This window comes from Bos indicus x Bos taurus, chromosome 23 (genome assembly GCF_003369695.1).
Source record: "Bos indicus x Bos taurus breed Angus x Brahman F1 hybrid chromosome 23, Bos_hybrid_MaternalHap_v2.0, whole genome shotgun sequence".
Taxonomy (NCBI): Eukaryota; Metazoa; Chordata; class Mammalia; order Artiodactyla; family Bovidae; genus Bos; species Bos indicus x Bos taurus.
In genome coordinates, this window is record NC_040098.1 from 5,242,181 (window position 1) to 5,267,633 (window position 25,453).

Below are 25,453 nucleotides of genomic sequence, written 5' to 3' on the forward strand. Positions count from 1 at the left end.
GGCTACTTTGATCTTTCTTCATTAAATTTTCCCAGTCACCCAAGGCATGACCCATCAGAAACGTACCAAGGTAAACCCACTACAAAGCTTCCTTCAGCTAGCCCCTATTTTTCTGTTTCCCATCACAATGTAAATACTCAGAAACTCTCTTGAACCCCCTCCAGGAGGTTGCCCATCCCAACCTTATGTTGCATGATTAAATCATCAGTTTCCCCTCTCTTTGAAAGCCAGGAGTTGTTGTTTTCAGGTATCTCTCTTTATCTGTGTCTCAGCAGCATTTGACACAACTATCTATTGCCTTCTTTTTGGAACTATTCTTCTCCTGGCTTCTGGGACCACATGTTCCTAGGTTTTCTCTTGCTTTCACTGGTTCCCTTTTCATGATTTAATTGTTGTCTTCTCTCTCTGTTCTCTAGATATTGGGGAGTCCCAGTTTCAACCCCATGCCCTTCCTCTCCTCCAATGATAGTTTATTATTCTATTATTATTAAATATAAATGAATATGAATATCAATTTATGTGTCAAATATATATCCACATCAGTGATAAGCATATATTGGTATCAGTGTATGTTGGGGCTTCCTAGGTGGCGCTAGTCATAAAGAACCCCCTTGCCAATACAGGTAGATGTAAGAGATGTGGGTTTGATCCTGCGTCAGGAAGATCCCTTGGAGGAGGGCATGGCAACCCATTACAGCATTCTTGCCTGGAGAATCCCTTGGACAGATGGAACCTGGTGGGCTACAGTCCATAGGGTTGCAAAGAGTCAGACATGACTCATGCATGTATGCATGCATAAGTATATGTTATAAATCGTAGAATAAATAATAAAGTATTATTAAATAAATATCCACACACACTTTTTTCTTAATGAAATGTTTTGTTTCATCTGAATCTGGGGAAATCGTGAAGTTGTTATAAGCAAGGCTCTTTTAGAAAAACTTTCTCTCCTTTGTAGAGAAGAAGTGGCACCATGGTTTCCTTCTCTCCTACCTCCTTTCCTTAGAAGCTTTTCCTCCAAGGCAGCAGGACCCTCCAGAAATCTTCTCTGGAGTCAGGCTTGGCTGAGCTTCCCTCCCATCTGTCCATGTGGTGCTGACCTGTGTGTTTTGTCTTTCCCTACGTCTGCAGATGCTTTTGCAGACTCTGGACTGTTTCCTGATTCTTCACCCTCTTTCCTTGTAGGGCACTATACTGGATTCAGCCTCTCAGTTCATGATGAATAACCATTCATTCTACTTCCTGCCTCATTTCTTAGCTGCTCTGCCACTTCTTGTCTTGTTTCCTTTTTCTCTACTGCCGTCATTGGGAAGCTTAAAACTTTTGTTGAGTTTTTACAGAATGTTTCGTCTTTTCTTGATTTCAGACTCTCATCTCTTGTCTTCACTTGAGTGTGCCCTGTGTTGTGGTCACTGATTAACTGTGGCAGGGATGCTCCGGAAGGCGTAGTCCAACGGTGACTCCCAAGCCCAAGGGAATGCCCCTGTTAGAGAGGGAATGTACTAGTAGATTTAAACAGCTACCAGTAAATCATTATGGCCTGAGCCCATGTGACACTTAGTGTCTGCTTTTATCTAAGAGGATAAGAAACAAAGAAGAGGTATAAGACGTGTACTATCTTGGATGCCTGAAGGTGTTACTGTTGGGTCTAGTTTTTCTGTTTTATTTTTAGACATACTTGCGTGTATGTTATCCACATGCATTCTCTATCGCATGCCTCTTCACAAAAAGCCCTATAAGGTTAGTAGCATAAATCATGCCTTGCCCATTTTACAGTAATTGTGAGCTAAATGATCCCTTTTTTACAAGTTTGAAACTGAGAAATGAGAAACTTGTCATCTGCCTGAATTTACTCAAGAATTAGGGGTTGAAACAAAATGTCTTCATTTCAGTGTGGCTTTCTTTTCACCCTATTTTTTTTTTTTTTTGCTTTGACCAGAGTCTTTTTTAACAGTGTGATTATTCCTTTTTTGCTCTGTTAGCTGCAGTATGGGAAGGCCTGTGAGCAGCTGCGGAGAAGGGGAGGGGAAAGGGGGGAAGTGATGAGGAAGGGCAGGGGAGGAGGGGGAAAAGGGGAGGGAGGAGGAGGCTGGAGGGATGAGTGATGGTTTGCACTGATTGCGCCATGCGAGTGGATTCATAATCTTACTTTTCCATGTGTACCTGTAAGATGTTTCTGCCATATCTCAGAAATAAAGGCTTTAAGAAAGAAAAAAAAATCACTTTTGAGAAGGAAGGGGTTGTTCACTTTAGATTTTAGTTCATCAAATTTTTAAACTGCAAAATCTTTGCAATGAAAAACTTTTGGGCATGTTCAGTTCAGTTCAGTCACTCAGTCGTGTCCGACTCTTTGCGACCCCATGAATCGCAGCATGCCAGGCCTTCCTGTCCATCACCAACTCCTGGAGTTCACCGAGACTCACGTCCATCGAGTCAGTGATGCCATCCAGCCATCTCATCCTCTGTTGTCCCCTTCTCCTCCTGCCCCCAATCCCTCCCAGCATCAGAGTCTTTTCCAATGAGTCAATTCATTTGGACATGTAGTCCCATGTATATGTATGAATTATACACTGTGCTACTGAACAAAGGATTATATACATTAAAAACACAGACACATGTTAATTTTATTTTATTTTATTTATTTATTTTTTCATTTAATTTCGTATACATGTGTTCCCCATCCTGAACCCTCCTCCCTCCTCCCTCCCCATACCATCCCTCTGGGTCGTCCCAGTCACATGTTAATTTTAAAAGAATGAGAGCTTTAAAATATTAGTTTTCATATTTTCTTGCTACTCAAAGAAGTAATCTCAGACTAACTTTGGAGACTGTGACTCTCAATCAACCTATCAGATTGACAGTCTCATCAAAGGCATGTTCATCAGTCATAAAAGGGTTGGAGGCAACCTGGAGAAAATGGAACTACTTTACTGCAAATGTTGGATTCTCTTTGATTCTAATCTCTTGTAAACTAAGTGGAAACCAAGAGTGTGACTCTTCAAAATAATTATGTTAATGGAATTTTCTTGGAGGACTCGAGTATTTACTGTATTTTAGAAAATGGAAGTATTTTATTTATTCAGTAAATTATCATGAATCATCATTAAGTCATCAGCTAGGACAGAGTAGGTTATGCTGCAATGACAGACAAATCCCAAATGCTGATGCCTTAAAACAAAAGATTTATTGCTCATTAAATTAAACTAAGTTCTTAGCAGACTCAGGCTAACAGAAGTTTCACTCTCTAGATTATAACTAATTATGCTACCAGGTCCTTGGAGAATCAAACAGCTGTTCTTAAACCACTTCCATTCATCATTATTTAGCCAGAGCAAATTTTGTAAACCACACCAACTTCAAGTGTCAGACAAGTGTGATTCCCCCATAAGCTTAGAAGTGAGAATATAAATATTGATAAATAATGATCACATCTACTAAGACAAAATAGGAGTGCATGGAGAATGGATGTTTTTCTCAAGGAGATTGGGGTCTAATAAATCACATGACCCATACAAAGAACTATTTGAAGAGAGATTATTGGCATTATGTGCCAAAGATGAGAGTTGAAAAAAACTCAAGCAGTTTAGTGGAAAGTTGAAAATTCAAAAAGGCTTTGTGAGTGAAACTGTAAACAGAAGCTTAATCACAGCTATAGACTTATAGGAGCTGTTTTTTTCCAACTTAAGGAACCTCTAACTTAGGGGTGCTGTGGTTCCTTAGTGTGGGTATATTATCAAGACTGTAATGAACATCTTTGTATGTATTTCTCAGTAAATTTTTCTGAGTATATCCATAGGAAAAGTTCTCAGAGGTGGAATTGATTAGAGAATCAAAGGGTTAATTTCATAACTAAATTTTAATGCAAATTGTTTACCTTCAAGAAAGTGTGTACTCCATCAACAAGTATGTGGAAAATATCTTTTCCCACACATTTTTCAGCATTGATACTCATTAAAATTTCTGATTTTAATTACTATAAGTTCAAAATGATACTGGTTTGATTTGTAATTATTTTTTAGTGAGTAAGGTAAAGTACCCTGTCATGTGATTTTGGAAACAGTATCCAGTTTAGTACAGTTCAGCCACTCAGTCATTTCTGACTCCTTGAGAGCCCACAGACTGCAGCACGCCAGGCCTCCCTGTCCACCACCAACTCCCAGAGCTTACTCAAACTCATGTCCGTTAAGTCAGTGATGCTATCCAACCATCTCATCCTCTGTTGTCCCCTTCTCCTCCTGTTTTCAATATTTCCCAGCATCAGGGTCTTTTCAAATGAGTCAGTTCTTTGCATCAGGTAGCCAAAGTATTGGAGTTTCAACATCAGTCCTTTCAGTGAATATTCAGGAGTGATTTCCTTTAAGATGGACTGGTTGGATCTCCTTGCAGTTCAAGGAACTCTCAAGAGTCTTTTCCAACACCACAGTTCAAAAGCATCGATTCTTTGGCACTCAGCTTTCTTTACAGTCCAACTCTCACATCAATGCATGACTACTGGAAAAACCATAGCTTTGACTGGATAGACCTTTGTCAGCAAAGTAATGTCTCTGCTTTTTAATATGGTATCTAGGTTAGTCATACTTTTCTTCCAAGGAGCAAGTGTCTTTTAATTCCATGGCTGCAGTCACCATCTGCAGTGATTTTGGAGATCCCCAAAAAGAAGTCTGTCACTGTTTCCATTGTTTCCCCATAATTTGCCAGGAGATGGGACAGGATGCTATGAACTTACTTTTATGAATGTTGAGTTTTAAGCCAACTTTTTCACTCTCCTCTTTCATTTTCATCAAGAGGCTCTTTAGTTCTTCTTCGCTTTCTGCCATAAGGGTGGTGTCATTTGCCTACCTTAGGTTATTGATTTTTCTCCCAGAAATCTTGATTCCAGTTTGTGCTTTATCCAGTCCAGCATTTTACATGATGTACTCTACATATGAACTAAATAAGCAGGGTGACAATATACAGCCTTGACGTACTCCTTTCCCTATTTGTTGTTGTTCCATGTCCAGTTCTAACTGTTGCTTCTTGACCTGCATACAGATTTCTCAGGAAGCAGGTCAGGTGGTCTGGTATTTCCATCCTTGAAGACTTTTCCACAGTTTATTGTGGTCCACACAGTCAAAGGCTTTGGCATAGTCAATAAAGCAAAAGTAGATGTTTTTCTGGAACTCTCTTGCAATGGATGTTGGCAATTTGATCTCTGGTTCCTCTACCTTTTCTAAATCCAGCTTGAACGTCTGGAAGTTCATGGTTCATGTACTGTTGAAGCCTGTCTTGGAAAATTTTGAGCATTATTTTGCTAGCGTGTGAGATGAGTGCAATTGTGCGGTAGTTTGAGCATTCTTTGGCATTTCCTTTCTTTGGGATTGGAATGAAAACTGACCTTTTCCAGTCCTGTGGCCACTGCTGAGTTTTTCAATTTTGCTGGCATATTGAGTGTAGCACTTACACAGCATCATCTTTTAAGATTTGAAATAGCTCAATGGAATTCCATCACCTCCACTAGCTTTGTTTGTACTGATGCTTCCTAAGGCCCACTTGACTTCACACTCCAGGATGTCTGGCTCTAGGTGAGGGATCACACCACTGTGGTTATCTGGATCATGAAGATCTTTTTTGTACAGTTCTTCTGTGTATTTTTGCCACCTCTTCTTAATATCTCCTGCTTCTGTTAGGCCCATACCATTTCTGTCCTTTATTGAGCCCATCTTTGCATGAAATGTTCCCTTGGTATCTCTAATTTTCTTAACGAGATCTCTAGTCTTTCCCATTCTGTTGTTTTCCTCTATTTCTTTGCATTGATCACTGAGGAAGGCTTTCTTATCTCTCCTTGCTATTTTTTGGAACTCTGCATTCAAATGGGTTTATCTTTCCTTTTCTCCTTTGTCTTTTTCTTCTTTTCTTTTCTGAGCTATTTGTAAGGCCTCCTCAGACAACCATTTTGCTTTTTTGAATTTTTTTCTTGGGGATGATCTTAATCCCTGCCTCCTGTACAATGTCACAAACCTCCATCCATAGTTCTTCAGGCACTCTATCAGATCTAATCCCTTGAATCTATTTGTCACTTCCACTGTATAATCATGGAAATAATGTTACTTCTCTGCAATTTGATTTTTATTCATATGCATTTTTTTCCTTCTGGGCTGTTCATCTTTTTTAAGAATGATTTTTATATGCATGTCATAAATTCTGTGAAAATAATTTTCCTGAATTATATTATGTGTTTTAATTTGTTTTTTAGAATTTTAGTCATACAGAAATTTAAAATATGTATATATATAATATATGTATATGTACATATATATAAAGTTTTACTTCTTTTCTCCTATATTTGTATCTGTATAGAAAGATTCAGCATTCTAACATTTTGAATACAATTATGCATGATTTAATTTTTAAAATTTCTATTATTTTATATTTTAATCTTAAAAATTTTTGGTATTTGGAGTAAAGTTAGATGAGTATTCATATTTTTACCTTTCTTTTTCTAAAAGAATAGCCAATTACTGCAACAGTATTTATGAAATTTCACTTTTTCTCCATTTATTTTAAAAACCATTTCTAAACCAATTCACAATTTCTAAATTTCCATTTTCATTTGGGTCCAGTGTTTTTGGCTTTCCACTCTGTTCCACTTATCTGTCTACATCTTCTCCACGGCCAAATTGTTTAATTATTGTCACTTCATAATGTGATTTAATATTGGCAGGCCTAGTACTTCTTCATTACTCTTTATGATCAAAATTTTCCTGGCTATTCTTACATGCTTATTTTTCCACATAAAGTCCTGTATCTTTTTTTTTTCAATTTTTAAAAGAGGTTTCTATTTCTATTTTAATGAGGATTCCTTTGAATTTATGGATTAATTTTAGAGGCACTAACATCACTTCAGTATTGAGTTTTCCTATTCAGGATTGTGATTTACCTTTCTTCTCATTTCAATCTTAAAACTCAATGGAATAATATTATAATTTATTTTGTATTGGTTCTCAACATTACCTAAGTTTATATGTAGGAATTTTTGTCTCTTTTGGTCCTATTATAAGTAGAACATTTTCTTTAATATATTTTTATATTGGTTATTGCTTATACATATAAAAACTGTTTTGTATGTTAATTTTTAAAACAGCAATTAACTGATTTCTCTTATCAGTTATTTCAAGGTAATAGGTATATTGGCAAATAGAGATATAATCATAAATAAATATATTTTGTACTCTTCTTTCCAGGTTTTACCTCTTTTATTTTTATATTTTGTCTTAATTCATGGGCTAGTAAAAACTGGCAGAAAAACATTAAAAGCAGTGGTGATACAAGGCAACTTTGTTTAAAAGTTTTGCACAGTCATAGTCTCTTTTAGTCCAGATTTGTGGTTCTTTTGGTAGAATAATTCTCTCAACAGCAAATATTTATTTGTAATTTTGTATTGTTGACTTGTGATTCTGGCCTGTAGCATCATCCACAGTTTTATTTTAGTCATGGCCATTTCTGCATTCACTGGTTAGTTAATAATAAGTAGCAGTTTCTTTTTATTAAACCATCATGTCCAGCTTGAGAGAATGTTTTGAAGCAACTTTTAGTAATTTAGAGAATTTGAGAATAGTTTTTCATGTTTATGGGGTTCTCAAGGCAAGAGTACTGAATTGGTTTGGCATTCCCTTCTCCAGTGGACCACATTTTATCAGAACTCGCCACCATGACCCGTCCGTCTTGGGTGGCCCTACACGGCATGGTTCATAGTTTCATTGAGTTAGACAAGGTTGTGGTCCATGTGATCAGATTGGTTAGTTTCCTGTGATTGTGGTTTTCAGACTGTCTGCCCTCTGATGGAGAAGGATAAGAGGCTTATGGAAGCTTCCTGATGGGAGAGAGACTGAAGGGAAAATTGGGTCTTGTTCTGATGGGTAAGGCCATGTTCAGTAAATCTTTAATCCAATTTTCTGTTGATGGGTGGAGCTGTGTTCCCTCCCTGTAATTTACATGGGCCAAACTCTGGTGGAGGTAATGAAGATAATGGTGACAATGGTGACCTCCTTCAAAAGGTCCCATGCATGATGCCCTGCTACACTCAGTGCCCCCAGCCCTGCAGCAGGCCAGTGCCAACCCACCCCTCTGCTAGAGACTCCTGGACAGTCACAGGCAAGTCTGGTTCAGTCTCCAGTGGGGTCACTGCTCATTTCTCCTGGGTCCTGGTGTGCACAAAGCTGGGCAAAGGCTAACAGAGTTTTGCCAAGAGAACGCACTGGTCATAGCAAACACCCTCTTCCAACAACAAAAGAGAAGACTCTACATATGGACATCACCAGATGGTCAATACCAAAATCAGATTGATTATATTCGTTGCAGCTAACAATGAAGAGGCTCTATACAGTCAGCAAAAACAAGACTGGGAGCTGACTGTGGCACAGATCATGAACTCCTTATTGCCAAATTCAGACTTAAATTGAAGAAAGTAGGGAAAACCACTAGACCATTCAGGTAAATCAAATCCCTTACCATTATACAGTGGAAGTAAGAAATAGATTCAAAGGATTAGATTTGACAGAGTGCCTGAAGAACTGTGGACAGGTTTGTGACATTGTATAGGAGGTAGGGATCGTGACCATCCTCAAGAAAAAGAAAAGCAAAAAGGCAAAATGGCTGTCTGAGGAGGCCTTACAAATAGCTGTGAATAGAAGAGCTAAAGACAAAGGAGAAAAGGAAAGATATACCCATTTGAATAAAGAGTTCCAAAGAATAGCAAGAAGAGATAAGAAAGCCTTCCTCAGTGTTCAATGCAAAGAAATAGAGGAAAACAATAGAATGGGAAAGACTAGAGATCATTTCAAGAAAATTAGAGATAGATACCAAGGGAACATTTCATGCAAAGATGGGCTCAATAAAGGACAGAAATGCTATGGACCTAAGAGAAGCAGAAGATATTAAGAAGAGGTGGCAAAAATACACAGAAGAACTGTACAAAAAAGATCTTCATGATACAGATAACCACAACGGTGTGATCCCTCACCTAGAGCCAGACATCCTGGAGTATGAAGTCAAGTGGGCCTTAAGAAGCATCACTATGAACAAAGCTAGAGGAGGTGATGGAATTCCAGCTGAGCTATTTCAAATCCTAAGAGATGATGCTGTGAAAGTGCTACACTCAATATGCCAGCAAATTTGGAAAACTCAGCAGTGGCCACAGGACTTTAAAAGGTCAGTGTTCATTCCAATCCCAAAGAAAGGCAATGCCAAAGAATGCTCAAACTACCGCACAATTGTACTCATCTCACACACTAGTAAAGTAATGCTCAAAATTCTCCAAGTCAGGTTTCAACAGTATGTGAACTGCAAAATTCCAGATGTTTAAGCTGGTTTTAGAAAAGGCAGAGGATCCAGATATCAAATTGCCAGTACCCATTGGATCAAACGAAAAAGCAAGAGAGTTCCAGAAAAACATCTACTTTTGCTTTATTGACTATGCCAAAGCCTTTGACTGTGTGGACCACAACAAACTGTGGAAAATTCTCCAAGAGATGGGAATACCAGACCACCTGACCTGCCTCCTGAGAAGTCTGTATGCAAGTCAAGAAGCAACAGTTAGAACTGGACATGGAACAAGACTGGTTCCAAATAGGGAAAGGAATACTTCAAGGCTGTATATTGTCACCCTCTTATTTAACTTATATGCAGGGTACCTCATGAGAAACACTGGTCTGGATGAAGGACAAGCTGGAGTCAAGATTGCTGTGAGGAATATCAATAACCTCAGATAGGCAGATGACACCACCCTTATGGCAGAAAGTGAATAAGAACTGAAGAGCCTCTTGATGAAAATTAAAGAGAGTGAAAAAGTTGGCTTAAAGCTCAACATTCAGAAAACTAAGTTCATTGCATCTGGTCCCATCACTTCATGGCAAATACAATAGGAAACATTGGAAACAGTGACAGACTTTGTTTTTTTGAGCTCCAAAATCACTGCAGATGGTGACTGCAGCCATGAAATTAAAAGATGCTTGCTTCTTGGAAGGAAAGTTACGACCAACGTAGACAGCGTATTAAAAAGCAGAGACATTACTTTGCTGACAAAGGTCCATCTAGTCAAAGCTATAGGTTTTCCAATAGTCATGTATGGATGTGAGTTGGACTATAAAGAAAGTTGAGCACTGATGAATTGATGCTTTTGAACTGTGGTGTTGGAGAAGACTTGAGAGTCCCTTGGACTGCAAGGGACTGCAATCCATCCTAAAGGAAATCAGTCCTCAATATTCATTGGAAGGACTGATGCTGAAGCTGAAACTCCAATACTTTGGCCACCTGATGCGAAGAAATGACTCATTTGAAAAACCCTGATGCTGGGAAACATTGAAGGCAGGAGGAGAAGGGGACAGAAGAGGATGATATGGTTGGATGGCATCACTGACTCAATGAACGTGAGTTTGAGAAAGCTCCAGGAGTTGGCAATGGACAAGGAGGCCTGGTGTACTGTAGTCCATGGGGTCGCAAAGAGTCGGACACAGCTCAGCAACTCAACTGAACTGAACTGACTGAACTGAGAATGGTTTTTAGGGGCACACACTTGAGTTGTTCCTTTACAGAGGCTGTGTTTTGACTGAACTTCTTTCAAAGGCCTTCTCCAATTTCTTAATTTGCCTATTAGAGATGGGGGTTAAAAGGTGTATTCTCCCTATCCCAGTATTTTTAGACTTGGTCTATTCTTTTAATTGCAACTTGAAAACTGGCTGATTCTTTTCTGTACTGATCTCTTTTATAGTTACCTTTTCAGATGTAGCCAATACCAACTGATTCCTGATACTGTCATTCTTTTTTTCAGTTCTTTAGCTAAGTTCATTGGATGCATTCTTTGCCTTTACAGTTAATTACAAGCAAGGTTTTCACCAAATATTCACTGCATTACACAAATCACTGTATTTCCAACCTCCAAAATTTTTCAGTGGCCACTACCTAGCCTCAGAGCCACCGCCATATTTATTTTTTTTAAATATTATTATTTGGCAGCCTCTTTTTGCTAGTAGATAAATTTTTATATTAATCAACGTAGGCTAACCTTTCCTGCAGTAACTGATGACTCAACTGCTTAATGGCAAACATAGCAGCATTTGTCTTTCACATTACAGAACCATTGTAGGTAGACACGGGCTTACTTTTACAACTTCTTTGCTACCTATTACTCTTAAACCTTGGACGCTACTTGGCTGAGTGTATTGGGTTTGAGTTTCCCTTTCTTGTGCTTTGTATTTTGTAGATATTGCCTTAGTAATCTCCAAGCATTTTACTGTTTCTCTGCTCCTCCCCTCTTCATTGCTGGATATTAATATGGATGCTGTGCCTTTTAGTTTTACTTAAAAATCTTGCTTATGCACATTGAGGGTAGTTTTGTCCAGATTTTATGTTTTCTTGGTTCCAGTGTGGGTTAATTTTCCTGGTCTTCTCACTTCATCTTAGGTTGGTTTATCTTATCTCCAGGAAAATATCACCAGTTTGAAGATGGTGTCTTCTATAAGTAGTCAGAGAATGGAATTCTTAGGTGGGACTAGGTTCACCCTTAAAGGGAGTTCAGTTTACCCTTCTTTTTGTACTTTTATTAAGTACTGATTAGTCAGCTAAATTCCATCTTATCAAGAGTGTATCTTGTCTACCTGACCTTCAACTCTTGTCTCAATTCAGATAGGTAGTTCTCTCACCTTAATGCTGGAAATGGAAAAATGGGGTAGTAAGGTAACCATGTGATTTGGTGACTTGGAATTTAGGGTGGAAAGAGTAGCCTTTCAAGGGTTCTATGCCTTGAATAACTGTCAACTCTTTAAAACGTGTGAATAAACAACCTTCATTAAAATTGCAATTTTTAAGAGTTACATCTATCATAGATAATTGGTCACATCTTCTTCTCTCTCTACCAGACAGCTAAGGAAATCATACATTTTTTTGTATGCAGTGTCTTAATTTGCCTAAATAAACGTGAATTAACCTAAATCTTGCTGAGTGAGCCATTGGGCTTCTCTTGAAACTCTGTCTTGACAATTAAGATTTTTGAAGGTAAGACAGCAGCACTAAGTCCCACAGAAATAAGTATTAAAATTATGTCCACCAAATATCACACTGTTGTGATTTTCTCCATCTCTCCTCTTCTGGAGATCACATAGATCCTTCCCTCTTTATGCTGCTAAGTCGCTTCAGTCGTGTTCGACTCTGTGCGACCCTATAGACGGCAGCCCACAGGGCTCCCCCATCCCTGGGATTCTCCAGGCAAGAACACTGGAGTGGGTTGCCATTTCCTTCTCCATGGGTGAAAGTGAAAAGTGAAAGTGAAGTCGCTCAGTCGTGTCCGACTCTTCGCGACCCCATGGACTGCAGCCTACCAGGCTCCTCTGTCCATGGGCTTTTCTAGGCAAGAGTACTGGAGTGGGGTGCCATCGCCTTCTCCGTGAGGATAGAGACTGTACCTTTTTTCCTGTTTCCCTGGTTCGCAATAACAACATCATTCTGGTGGGGAAAGCAGACCAGTTTTGGTAGCCCTGGTAGGAAAGGTGGATCTTGCATTTACCTAGGTTGGGGGCGGGAGGACCCTCTCTGGAGGGAATGCTAAATGGGTATATATGAGTGAGACAGGAGGCTCTGGTAGACACATATGAATATACACCTGCTTCCCTGGTAGCTCAGTAGTTAAAGCATCTGCCAGCAATGCAGGAGACCTGGGTTCGATCCCTGGGTTGGGAAGATCCCCTGGAGAAGGAAATGGCAACCCACTCCAGTATTCTTGCCTGGAGAATCCTATGGACAGAGGAACCTAGTGGGCTACAGTCCACTGGGTCACAAAGAGTCGGACACGACTGAGTGACTTCACTTTCACTTTCACAAACAATGTACTGAGATCTGCAATAGGAGAAAAATCCTCCACAGAATCCTAGACTTTCATCTCAGGTCTATCTGCACTGAGCTGGGACCTCAGAGGACAGCTCTCTCAGGAGAGTGTTAGCCCTCGGCCATTTCCATTAACTCCTAGGTCTAGCCACATAAAAGCCTAAGTGTTTTTAGAATGGATGACTGCTCTCTAAGGTTGGGTAAGGACTGTTGATGAGATTCTCCTGGCCTCTCATATTCTCCTTCTCTGATTATAAATGAAACTCTGCTAAAAGAGGATTAGTCTTTTATAGAGACAGGGTTTTAGTGTAGATGTATATTTAACTGTTTGCAGATTTGTTTCCAATAGATTTTGTCAAGAATGAGGTGGAAGAGTATATGTTGATATTTTTAGGCTGAAATGTGTTTTCTTTAATTAATTTGTTTTATTTTCAGGGTGACCGTGGACTTCCTGGTTTTCCTGGGCTTCATGGAATACCAGGATCGAAGGTTGAAGAAACCTATTCTTTATAAAATTAAGCAATGTTGCATTTTACTTCAAATTTGAAATAACTGTGTTATAAATGTGCTATCAATAAATGCTCATATATTAAATGACTAGGTTAAGATTAGTATATAGTTTACATAAAGCTTTTACAAATTTCCTTTAAAATTTTAAGCCATAAATCTATAGTGTTGTAAATCTTATAGTATTTAAAAGTTGATGAGTAACTTTGATTATACAGAAATTCTCTTAACTTTTATCATATAAAGCCCTGTTAGAGTATCAAATGCCCTCACTTTTCCTTGCTTTTGCTTTATAAAGCCTGGGATATAAGACTTTTGTAAATAAATTTTAAACATTTTATTTCTACTTTACTTTGATGTTAGCATATTAAACTCTGTTGTGTATAATTGGTGTTTTTCTTTAATCTATAAGAGAAATACTAAATACTTCTCTAAAACTCAGGATTTATATTTTGTCTTTTAGGGTGAAATGGGCCCCAAAGGAGATAAAGGAGCACCTGGATTTTATGGCAAAAAGGGAAGTTTAGAGTATCATATTGAACTTTCAATATAATGGAAATAGAAAATTGAAATTTCAGTCCCAGTCCACTGTTCTGGCAATTAGCTTTTTTCACCTTTCTCTGTGGGGTTTATTCAGAACAACGAAATAATGGAAAAATGACTATTGACTGTTATGCTTGATTTTCTATAAGAATACTTTGTGTTATTGACCCTTCTGAACTTTCAAAATATTTATAGAGAGAGATTACTTGGAAGTAGTAGCTGTTTAACAGCATGTCCATGGAGACTCTTATTTTTTCTCACTGAAGGGAAATTATGTTCTCTCTATATTTAAGATACACATTTCTTCTTAATTCTGCCTAGATGTGGTTTCTGTGTTTAGATGCTTGTAATAATTCTGCATCCATCTTATTCTCAACGTCATGTGTGTCCTGGTAAAATAATGCCGAAAGCTGCGGGGCCAACACAAGCTGTGGTTCCATGCGTTCTATCAGTCCTTGAGGACATTATCTTTCTTTCCTATTTAAGTTTGAGTTGGAATTTCAAAACCTTGTAAAGATTGTTTTTGTTTGTTTTTAAAAACAGGGCGCAAAAGGTGAACAGGGGAACGCTGGCTTTCCTGGCCTTCCTGGACGTGCTGTGAGTTTGACGGAAATTTTTCTTAAGTATTCTACATTAAATAAAATTTATCCTGTACTATCTTCTTTTAAAAAAGAAACATTAGTGCAAAAATATATTAAAATACTTGTCCTTATTTTCCAGGGAGAACCTGGAAGACATGGAAAGGATGGATTAATGGGTAGCCCTGGTTTCAAGGTAAATACCACAGAAAAGATTTCTGTAACTAGTGAGTGAATATGAGAAAAATGTACAGATACTAGACTTTTGTTTACATGTGACATTGGTATAAAATGAATGAACTAAAAGTTGTAATTTAAAGATAATCAATTTATTTTGAATATGTCATGAATTCTTATGTGTTGGAAATAAAATCCCAGGATATTAGAAGCTCCTTCAGTGAGCCATTCAGATAGGTTTGTTTAGTGGATCTGAGCCACAGGTACTTAGCTGTGTCTTCCAAGGGATTTGACTTTGTTTTCAGAGAGTAGGGGAATGAATCCTCAACCCTAACAGTTTTTTTTTTTTTTTTTTTATTTTTAAACTTTACAATATTGTATTAGTTTTGCCAAATATCGAAATGAATCCACCACAGGTATACCCGCATTCCCCATCCTGAACCCTCCTCCCTCCTCCCTCCCCTCCCCTCCCTCTGGGTCGTCCCAGTGCACCAGCCCCAAGCATCCAGTACCGTGCATCGAACCTGGACTGGCGACTCGTTTCATACATGATATTATACATGTTTCAATGCTATTCTCCCAAATCTCCCCACCCTCTCCCTCTCCCACAGAGTCCATAAGACTGATCTATACATCGGTGTCTCTTTTGCTGTCTCGTACACAGGGTTATTGTTACCATCTTTCTAAATTCCATATATATGCATTAGTATACTGTATTGGTGTTTTTCTTTCTGGCTTACTTTACTCTGTATAATAGGTTCCAGTTTCATCCATCTCATTAGAACTGATTCAAATGTATTCTTTTTAATGGCTGAGTAATACTCCATTGTGTATATGTACCACAGCTTTCTTATCCATTCATCTGCTGATGGGCATCTACCCTAACAGTTTTAACCTTAACCCTGGTAACTTGTGTGATATGAATATGGGAGAATTAGAGTAAGAAGAATGGGGAAATGCCAATCACTCATCAATCCTGAAAAAACTCAAAGGCGCATGCTCCTATGATGGTGGGTGAGCACCATCTTATTCTTACATAAAGACATTTTTCTGGGTCAGTTATCAAACAGAAACAGCCTTTCTATAGTGTGACCTATTAAATAGAAGGACATCAGGGACGTATATATATTCAAGTCAATATATCTGGAACAAGCCAACAGTCCACGTCATTATTGTGCTGTGTGTGTGTGTGTTTGTTTTGATACCTAGGAGAGAATTTGTGTAAATCCGTCAGCGAGCAAGACCACTGGGTCAAGTGTTGGATTAGAGATGTCATCATGTTTCCTAATGGTCACAACTTTGAAGGCCTCACTTGCTCAAAAATTCAGTTCAGATTTCCTTGATCTATAGGTGTTTCCTTTTCCTTTGGAAACATTGTCCGTTTTTTCACTTAAATTTATGGAAGTTCTCCAAATGTCAAGTGATTCCTTAAAGATTACAGATAGTGCTTCCTGGATGTACAGTATAGGGCCCTGTTTTCAAGAGTTCAATCATGTGTTATTAATTATATTTAACTAGTTTTGTGTTTTATTTCCTATTTGTTTATTGATTAAGCCAGTATCTATTTATACTTTGTAGGTACTAGACATACAGAAGAGAACAAAACTCTCATGGGTTTTATAATCTAGTCTTTTGATGTTTTTAGACAACACAGATTCTTCTATATATACAACTTGGAGAGTTTGCACATAAGTATGTACACTGTACCATCACCACAATTGACGGTATAAACATCTGTCACATCCAAAAATTTTCTTCCTTCCCCTTTATTATTATTTATTACTTTTTGAAATATGAGCACAATGTAAGACCTACCCTCATAGCAAATTTTAAAGTTTACAAAACAGTATTGTTATCTGTAGGCTGTAAGCTGTATTGTACAGTAGATTTCTAGGACTTATTCATTTTGCATAATTGAATCTTTGTATTCTTTGACCAATACTTCCCTGTTTCCCTTTCCCCGGCCCCTGACAAAAACCAGTCTGTTCTCTGCTTCTATGAATTTGACCATTTTAGGTTCCTCATGAAAATGGGACGGTGTAATGGTTATCATTTTACATATGCTTATTTCACTAGCATATGTCCTCCAGGTTCATCCATGTTGTTGAAAATGGAAAGATTTATTTCTTTTTTGAGGTTGAAAAATGTGTGTGTGTGTGTGTGTGTTTATCTGTCTCACATTTTTAAAGTCATTCATCTGTCGATGGACATTAAGCTTCTTCCATGTCTTGGCTATTGTGAATAATGCTGCAATCAACCCAGTAGTTTGGATATCTCTTCAAGGTTTTCATTCTTTTTGTTATTTATGCAGTAGTGATATTGATGGATAATATACAGTTTTATTAATTTTTTGAGGAACCTCCACCTTGTTTTCTATAGTGCATGTAGAAAACATCCATTTACATCCCTATAATAGTGTACAAGGGTTCCAGTTTTTCCAAATTCTTGCCAGCACTTTTGTGTTTGTGTATATAAATATACTTATAATAACACCAACCTGTAAGAGATGATATCTCATTGTAGTTTTGATTTGTATTTTCTTGATGATTAGTGATGCTGAGTACCTTTTCATTTACTTGTTGGCCATTTGTGTGTCTTCTTGGAGAAGTGATTACTCAGTTCCTTTGCCTATTTTTAAATGGGTTATGGGGTTTTTTTTCTATTGAGTTGTAGGAGTTCCTTATATATTTTTTGTATTAACTCTTTATCAGATATATGACTTGCAAATATTTTCTTCCATTCCATAGTATGCCTTTTCTTTTCATCTTGTTGACGATTTCCTTTGTTGTGCAGAAGCTTTTCAGTCTGATAAAACCCCCGTTCCCTACTTCTGCCATCTGTGCTTTTGGTTATATGAATACTAGGATTGTTTTTTGCTTTTACAGAAAAATGCCATTAGGGTTTTGGTAGGGATTGCATTGAATGTATAGATCATTTGGGGTTGAATAAACATTTTAACAATATAAAGTATTCCAAGCCATGAGCTAGGAATGCCTTTTCATTTATTAATTAATGTCTTTAATTTCTTTCATCAATATTTTATCATTTTCAACATTCAAGTCTGTCACCTCCTTGGCTTAGATTATTCCTAAGCATTTTATGATTTTTGATGCAATTTTAGGATTATTTTCTTAATTTCCTTTGTAGATGGTTCATTGTTATTGTATACCATGCACTGATTTCTATATGTTGGTTTTGTACTCTGCAACTTTACTGCACTTGTTAGTTTTAGCAATATTTTATATAGTCTTTAGTGTTTTCCTTATGCAAGATCATGTTGTCTACAAACAGAAAGTTTTATTTTTCCTTTCCAACTTAGATATTTTTATTTTTCTTGCATTACTGCTCTGACTAGTACTGTCAGTACTATGTTGAATAGAAGTGGTGGATTGGGCTTCCTTGCCTTGTTCTTGATCTTAGAGGAAAAATCTTCACCTCTTTACCATTGAATATGATATTAGCTGTGGGCTTTTCATGCATCTATGGTCTTTATTGTGTTGAGGTAAGTTTCTTGTAATTTGTTGAGAATTTTTGTCATGAAATGGTGTTGAACTTCATCAAATGCTTTTTCTGCATTTATTGAGATGATCGTGTGATTTTTATCTTCATTCTATCAATGTGGTATATCCATACTGAACCGTCTTTGCATTCCAGAGATAAATCCCACTTAATCATGATGTATGATCCTTCTGATGCACTGTTGAATTCAGTTTCCTAATATTTGTTGAGACTTTTTGTATGCATGATCATGAAGGATATTGGCCTGTAGTTTTCTTTTCTTGTAGTGTTTTCTTGGGCTTTATTTGATACTGGCCTATCAAAAGTTTGAAAGTGTTCTGTCTTCTTTTTCTTGGAAGGCTGTAAGGTGGATTGGTATTAATTCTTCTTTAAGTATTTTGAGAATTTACCTTGAAATACTGTGAAGTCATCTGTTCCTGGGACTTTCTTTATTGGAAGGCTTTTGATTGCTTATATAGTCTTCTTTATTTGTCATTGGTCTATTCAGGCTTTCTGTTTATTCAGTCTTGGTAGATTGTAGGAATTTATCTTTTTTTCTAGTTTGTCCAGTTCTAGTTTGTCCATATAAATTATTCATAAGAGTTTGACCCTTTAAAAAATTTCTTTTGAGTCAATTGTAACTTTGCCCTTTTTATTTCTGATTTTGAGTCTTGGCTATTATTATTTTTTTCTTAATTAGTCTCATAAGGGGTTATTCTTTTTCTTTTTTTCAAAAAATCCCAACTCTAGCTTTGTCTTTTTTTTATTACTATTGTTTTCCTATTCTCTTCTTCATTTATTTTTCTTCTAATTAATTATTTCCTTCCTTCTGCTAGGCTTCCCTGATAGCTCAGTTGGTAAAGAATCCACCTGCAGTGCAGGAGCTGCTGCTGCTGCTAAGTCACTTTAGTCATGTCCAACTCTGTGTGACCCCATAGACGGCAGCCACCAGGCTCCCCCATCCCTGGGATTCTCCAGGCCAGAACACTGGAGTGGATTGCAATGCAGGAGACCTTGGCTCAATTCCTGGGTTGGGAAGATCCCCTGGAGAAGGGAACAGATACCACTCCAGTGTTCTGGCCTGGAGAATTCCATGGACGGTATAGTCCATGGGGTCACAAAGAGTCAGACACAACTGAGCAACTTTCACTTTCACTTTCCTTCTGCTAACTTGGGCCAAGTTTGTTCTTCTTTTTCTACTTCCTTGCCCTTTCTGATATTAATCTAGGTGATACATGCACATGTATATACCCACAATTGTAAACTTCAGTTTACTCTTTTTAACAGCATGTTGATAAATAAGTCACGTATCATACATTTACTCACTTGATGTATAAAATTCAATGGTTTCTAGTATATCTACAGAGAAGTCAATGGCACCCCACTCCAGTACTCTTGCCTGGAGAATCCCATGGACGGAGGAGCCTGGTGGGCTGTAGTCCATGGGGTCACTAGGAGTCGGACACGACTGAGCGACTTCACTTTCACTTTTCACTTTCATGCATTGGAGAAGGAAATGGCAACCCACTCCAGTGTTCTTGCCTGGAGAATCCCAGGGATGGGGGAGCCTGGTGGGCTGCCATCTAAGGGGTCACACAGAGTCGGACACGACTGAAGTGACTTAGCAGCAGCAGCAGCAGTATATCTACAAAGTTACTCAATCAACACTACAGTTTAATTTTAGAACATTTTCATCACCTCAGAGAGAAACCCACTGGCAATCACTTTGACTCTACACGTGGATATCACCATCTGGTGGTGTACTGACATCACCATAGTCAGTACTGAAATCAGATTGATTATCTTCTTTGCAATTGAAGATGGAGAAGCTCTATACAGTCAGCAAAAATAAGACCTGGAGCTGACTGTGGCTCAGATCGTGAGCTCCCAGTTGCAAAATTCAGGCTCAAATTGAAAACCAATGGCTTAGGGAAAACCACTAAGCCACTCAGGTATGACCTAAATCAAATCCCTTATGATTATACAGTGGAGGTAACAAATAGATTCAAGGGACTAGATCTGTTAGACAGAGTGGCTGAAGATTTATGGACAGAGGTTCATAACATTGTACAGGAGGTGGTGACCAAAATCATCTCTAAGAAAAAGAAATGCAAGAAGGCAAAGTAGTTGTCTGAGAAGGCTTTACAAATAGCTGAGAAAAGAAGAGAAGTGAAAGGCAAAGGATAAAGGGAAAGATATACTTAACTGAATGCAGAGTTCCAGAAAATAGCAAGTTTTAGTAGAGGTAAGAAAGCCTTCTTAAGGGAACAATGAAATAAAAGAAGAAAAAAAAAAAAGAATGGGAAAGACTAGAGATCTTTTTAAGAAACTTGGAGATACCAAGGGAACATTTCATGCAAATATGGGATCAATAAGGGACAGAAATGGTAGGGACCTAATAGAAGAAGAAGATATTAAGAAGAGGTGGCAAGAATACATAGTAGAACTGTCCAAAAAAGCTCTTAGTGACTCAGTTAACTGTGATGATGTGGTCACTCACCTAGAGTCAGATATCCTGGACTGTGCAGGCAAGTCAGCCTTAGGAAGCATTACTACAAACAAAACTAATAGAGGTGATGGAATTCCAATTGAGCTATTTAAAATCCTATAAGTTGATACTGTTAATGTGCTGCACTCACTATGCCAGCAAATTTGGAAAACTCAGCAGTGGCCACCCTGCTCCAGTATTCTTGCCTGGGAAATCCCATGGACAGAGAAGCCTGGTGGGCTACAGGCCCTAGGGTCACAAAGAGTCAGACATGACTGAGCAACTAACACTTTCACAGCAGTGGCTGCAGGACTGGAAAAGGTCAGTTTTCATTCCAATCCCAAATAAAGGCAATGCCAAACAATGTTCAAATTACTGTATAGTTGCACTCATCTCACATACCAGCAAGATTATGCTCAAAATCAAGCATAGGCTTTAACAGTACATGAATGGAGAACTTACAGACGTATAAACTGATGTAGAAAAGGCAGAGGAACCAGAGATCAAATTGCCAACATATACTGGATCATAGAAAAAGCAAGGGAATTCCAGAAAAACATCTACTTTTGCTTCATTGACTACACTAAAGACTTTGACTGTGTGGATCACAACAAACTGTGGAATATTCTTAATGAACTGGGAATACCAGATCACATTACCTGACTCCTGAGAAATCTGAATGCAGGACAAGGAGCAACAGTTAGAACCTGACATGGAGCAATGGTTCAAAATTAGGAAAGGAGTACGTCAAGGCTGTATATTGTCACCCTGGTTAATTAACTTATATGCAAAGTACATCATATGAAATGCAGAAGTGGATGAATCACAAGCTGGAATCAAGATTTCCAGTAGAAATATCAATAACCTCAGATAAGCAGATGATACCACTTTAATGGCAGAAAGTGAAGAAGAACTAAAGAGCCTCTTGATGAAGGTGGAAGAGGAGAGTGAGAAAGTTGGCTTAAAACTCAACATTCAGAAAACTGAGATCATGGCCTTCAGTCCTATCCCTTCATGGCAAGTACATGGGGAAAATGTGGAAACAGTGTCAGATTTCATTTTTGGGGGCTCCAAAATCAACGTGGATGCTGATTGCAGCCATGAAATTAAAAGATGCTTGTTCCTTGGAAGAAAAGCTTTGACAGACCTAGACAGTGTATTAAAAAGCAGAGACATTACTTTACCAACTAAGTTCCTATAGTCAAAGCTATGGTTTTTCCAGTAGTCATGTAAGGATGTGAGAGTTGGACCATAAAGAATGCTGGGCATGGACGAATTGATGCTTTTGAACTGTGATGCTGAAGAAGACTCCTGAGAGTCCCTTAGACACAAGAAGAACAAAGCAGTCAGTCCTAAAGGAAATCAACCCTGAATATTCATTGGAAGGACTGGTGCTGAAGCTGAAGCTCCAATACTTTGGCCACCTGATGTGAAGAGCCAGTTCATTGGAAAAGACCCTGATGCTGGGAATGATTGAAGGCAAGAGGAGAAGAGGGTGACAGAGGATGAGATGGTTGGATGGCATCACTGACTCAATGGGCATGAGTTTGAGCAAGCTCCGGGAGATGGTGAAGGACAGAGAAGCCTGTCGTGCTGCAGTCCATGGGGTCGCAAAGAGTCGGACATGAGTTAGTGACTGAAAACAACAACAACATACTCAACCCCTCACCTACTTCCTTTCCACATGAATTTGCCCATATGGACATTTCATATATATTGACTCATATGAATCACGTGGTCTTTTGTGGTTCATCCCTTGGCCTATCCTAACATTTGTGAGGTTCTTTGATGTTTTGCCCTATATTAATACTTTATTCCTTTTCATTGCTGATAATATTTCATTGTTTGAATATATGGATATTATTCATTTATCAGTCCATAGACATTTGAGTTGTTTGTAATTTGGGGCTCTTATAAATAGTGCTTTATGAACATTTGTGTACAAGTTTTTGCATGGACATGTGTTTCCATTTCCCTATATTTCGGATAGTGAACTATCTGGAGAATATAATTATGTTTAACATTTTTAAGTTAGTTCACTCTTGATATTTACTTTCTTGCTAGGTCCATGCTACCCTTAATGTTTAACTTTGGTTATGTCCTGAATTTTCTAATTAGTGTGGATCTTCTAATATGGTTAGGTTAATTTCTTCTTGTCTGTTTGAAATTTTTTACTGGAGTCATTCACAATTTTTTAAAAGTCTATTTAATTAAAAAGATAGACTTTATTTCTTAGAGAAGTTTTAGGCTCACAGCAAAACTGATCAGAAAGTACTAAATGTTTCCATATACCTCCTGCCCCCTCCTCCTAGATTTCCCCAGAATTGACTTCTCATACAAGAGTGGTGCATTTTTTTTTTAACAATTGAGGAATTACATTTACATATCCTATCACTCAAAGTCCATAGTTTACATTGGTGTTCATGCTTGATATTGTACATTCTGTGGGTGTGGTCAAATGTGTAATCACGTATCCACCATACAGTCTCAAACAGAATAACTTCACTGCCTTAAAAATTCTCTGTTCTCTACTTATTCATCTTCCTCTTCCCCTAGCCTCTGACAACCACTAATCTTTTTACTGTCCCCAAAGATTTTCCTTTCCAGAATGTCATAGAGTTGGAATTATATTGTGTGTAGTCTTCTCAGATGGGCTTCTTTTACTTAGTAATATGTGTTTAAGACTCCTTCGTGTCTTTTCGTGACTTGATAGTTCATTTGTTTTTAGTGCTTAATAATATTCTTTTGTCTGAATAGTCTGCAGTTTATGTTTACTTTTTGGATGTTTCAATAATGAATCATACCTAATTTTTTCTGACCTTATTAAAATCTGTTTTCTTCCTCCCACCCAGCTTTTTGTTTTGGAATTTTTCAGTCATACAGAAAATTGAACCACATAAATATATGAGTATCTATTTCTAAATTTTGTTGTTGTTGTTGAGCCACTGGAAAATAAATTAGACTCCGTGCATTTCTCTCCTAAACACTTCAGCTTATATCTCCTAAGTGAAAGTTGCTCAGTTGTGTCCGACTCTTTGTGACGCCATAGATTGTATAGCCTGCCAGGCTTCTCTGTCCATGGAATTCTCCAGGCTAGACTACTGGACTGGGTAACCATTCCCTTCTTCAGGGGATCTTCCCAACCCAGAGACTGAACCCAGGTCTCCCACATTGCGGGCAGATTTTTTACCATCTGAAACACCAGGGAAGCCTGTATATCCTAAGAATATTTTAATTCCATCATGATGTTCAAGAGATTTAATGTCAATACAATACTATTTTCTAATATTCAAATTTTTCTAATTGTTTAAAAACAGTGTCCTAAATAGCTATTTTTACACTTGATACAATCAGTATCTGTGCATTGCATTTGGTTGTGTATTGGTCAGGGTTGCTCTAAAGAAACAATATCAATAGGATGTATGTATGTGTGTTTATATTGTTTATATGTGTCAATATATAAATGTATATTTGTATATCAAAATACATATTTATGTTTTCATGTATGTGTGTATATATTTTATATAGAGAGGGATAAAGAGGTGTTGGTGAGGGAAAGGGTGAGGGAGAGGGAGGGATGGAGACTGATTAATTGATTCATCCATTCATTCAAAGGAATTGTCACATGTATTCATGTGGACTATGCTTTCTGTTACTATAGTTTTGCTTCTTACAATGTCAAGTACATATAATCATGTAGTATTTAAGGCTTCCCAGGTGGTGCAGTGATAAAGAATGTGCCTGCCAATGCAGGAGACTCAGGAGACGGGAGTTCAATCCCTGGGTCAGGAAGATCCCTGGAGGAGGAAACGGCAACCCACTCCAGTATTTCTTGCCTGGAAAAATCCCATGGACAGAGGAGCCTGGTGGGCTGCAGTCCATGGGGTCTCAAACAATTGAATCTGACTGAACGACGGAACACATGCACACACACCATATTTAGTGGCATGGATCTATGACAGTTGGTTTCTTCATTTATCAGCTGATGAACATTTGAATTGTTTCCTATATTTGGCATTTATGAATAATGTTGATATGAATATGCTTATACACATCTAGATTGGACATGGTTTCATTTCTCTTGGGTTGATACCTACTAGAATTGCTTCATTGTATGGTGAATGTATGTTTAACTTCCTAAGAATATCCCAAACTATTTTCCAAAGTGATTGTATTATTCTCTATTACCATCAGCAATTCAAGAGAATTCTACTTTTACCACATCCTGCCAACACTTAGTATTTGGTATTTTAGCTCTTTTATTTGGTACATAATAGTATCTCATATGGTTTTAGTTTGCATTTTTCTGATGACTGACAAGGTTGGCATCTTTTTATGGGCTTCTTGGCCATTTGTATATCTTCTTTTGTGAAGTGTCTATTCAAAACATTTGGCAATTAAAAAAAAAAACTTTAGGTTGTTTTCTTGTTAATGAGTTGCAAGAATTCGTTGTACAATAGGTCTTTTATCAGACATGTTTTTGGGAATATTATCTCCTGACCCTCAGATTGCCTTTCATTTTCTTAATGGTGTTATTCAATGGGAAGAAGTTTTTAATCAGGATGAAGTCTAGCTTCTTAGAATTTCTTTTTGCTTATGTCTTTGTATTGTATTTAAGAATCTTTACCTAACTTAAGGTCAGAAATTTTCTCTTTTCTTCTAAAACAAAATATTTTCAAATGTCTTAAATGCGTATATAAAATATCATAGTTTCTAAGATTGTACCACCATAGCTTACAAATGGTGTGATCACTCACCTAGAGCCAGACATCCTGGAATGCAGTCAAATGGGCCATAGGAAGCATCACTA

The 25,453-nt window shown here is 37.7% G+C and overlaps 1 protein-coding gene across 2 annotated transcripts in view; it reads left to right on the plus strand.

The window, feature by feature from the left end:
- COL21A1 (collagen type XXI alpha 1 chain) overlaps positions 1–25,453 on the plus strand; it is a 233,946-nt gene that overhangs the window by 146,035 nt on the left and 62,458 nt on the right. For both annotated transcript variants that reach the window (XM_027524052.1, XM_027524053.1), the window contains 4 exons: positions 13,288–13,341; positions 13,823–13,876; positions 14,446–14,499; positions 14,623–14,676. In XM_027524052.1, coding sequence (XP_027379853.1) covers positions 13,288–13,341; positions 13,823–13,876; positions 14,446–14,499; positions 14,623–14,676 — 216 coding nt within the window. The remainder of the gene's footprint in view (positions 1–13,287; positions 13,342–13,822; positions 13,877–14,445; positions 14,500–14,622; positions 14,677–25,453) is intronic.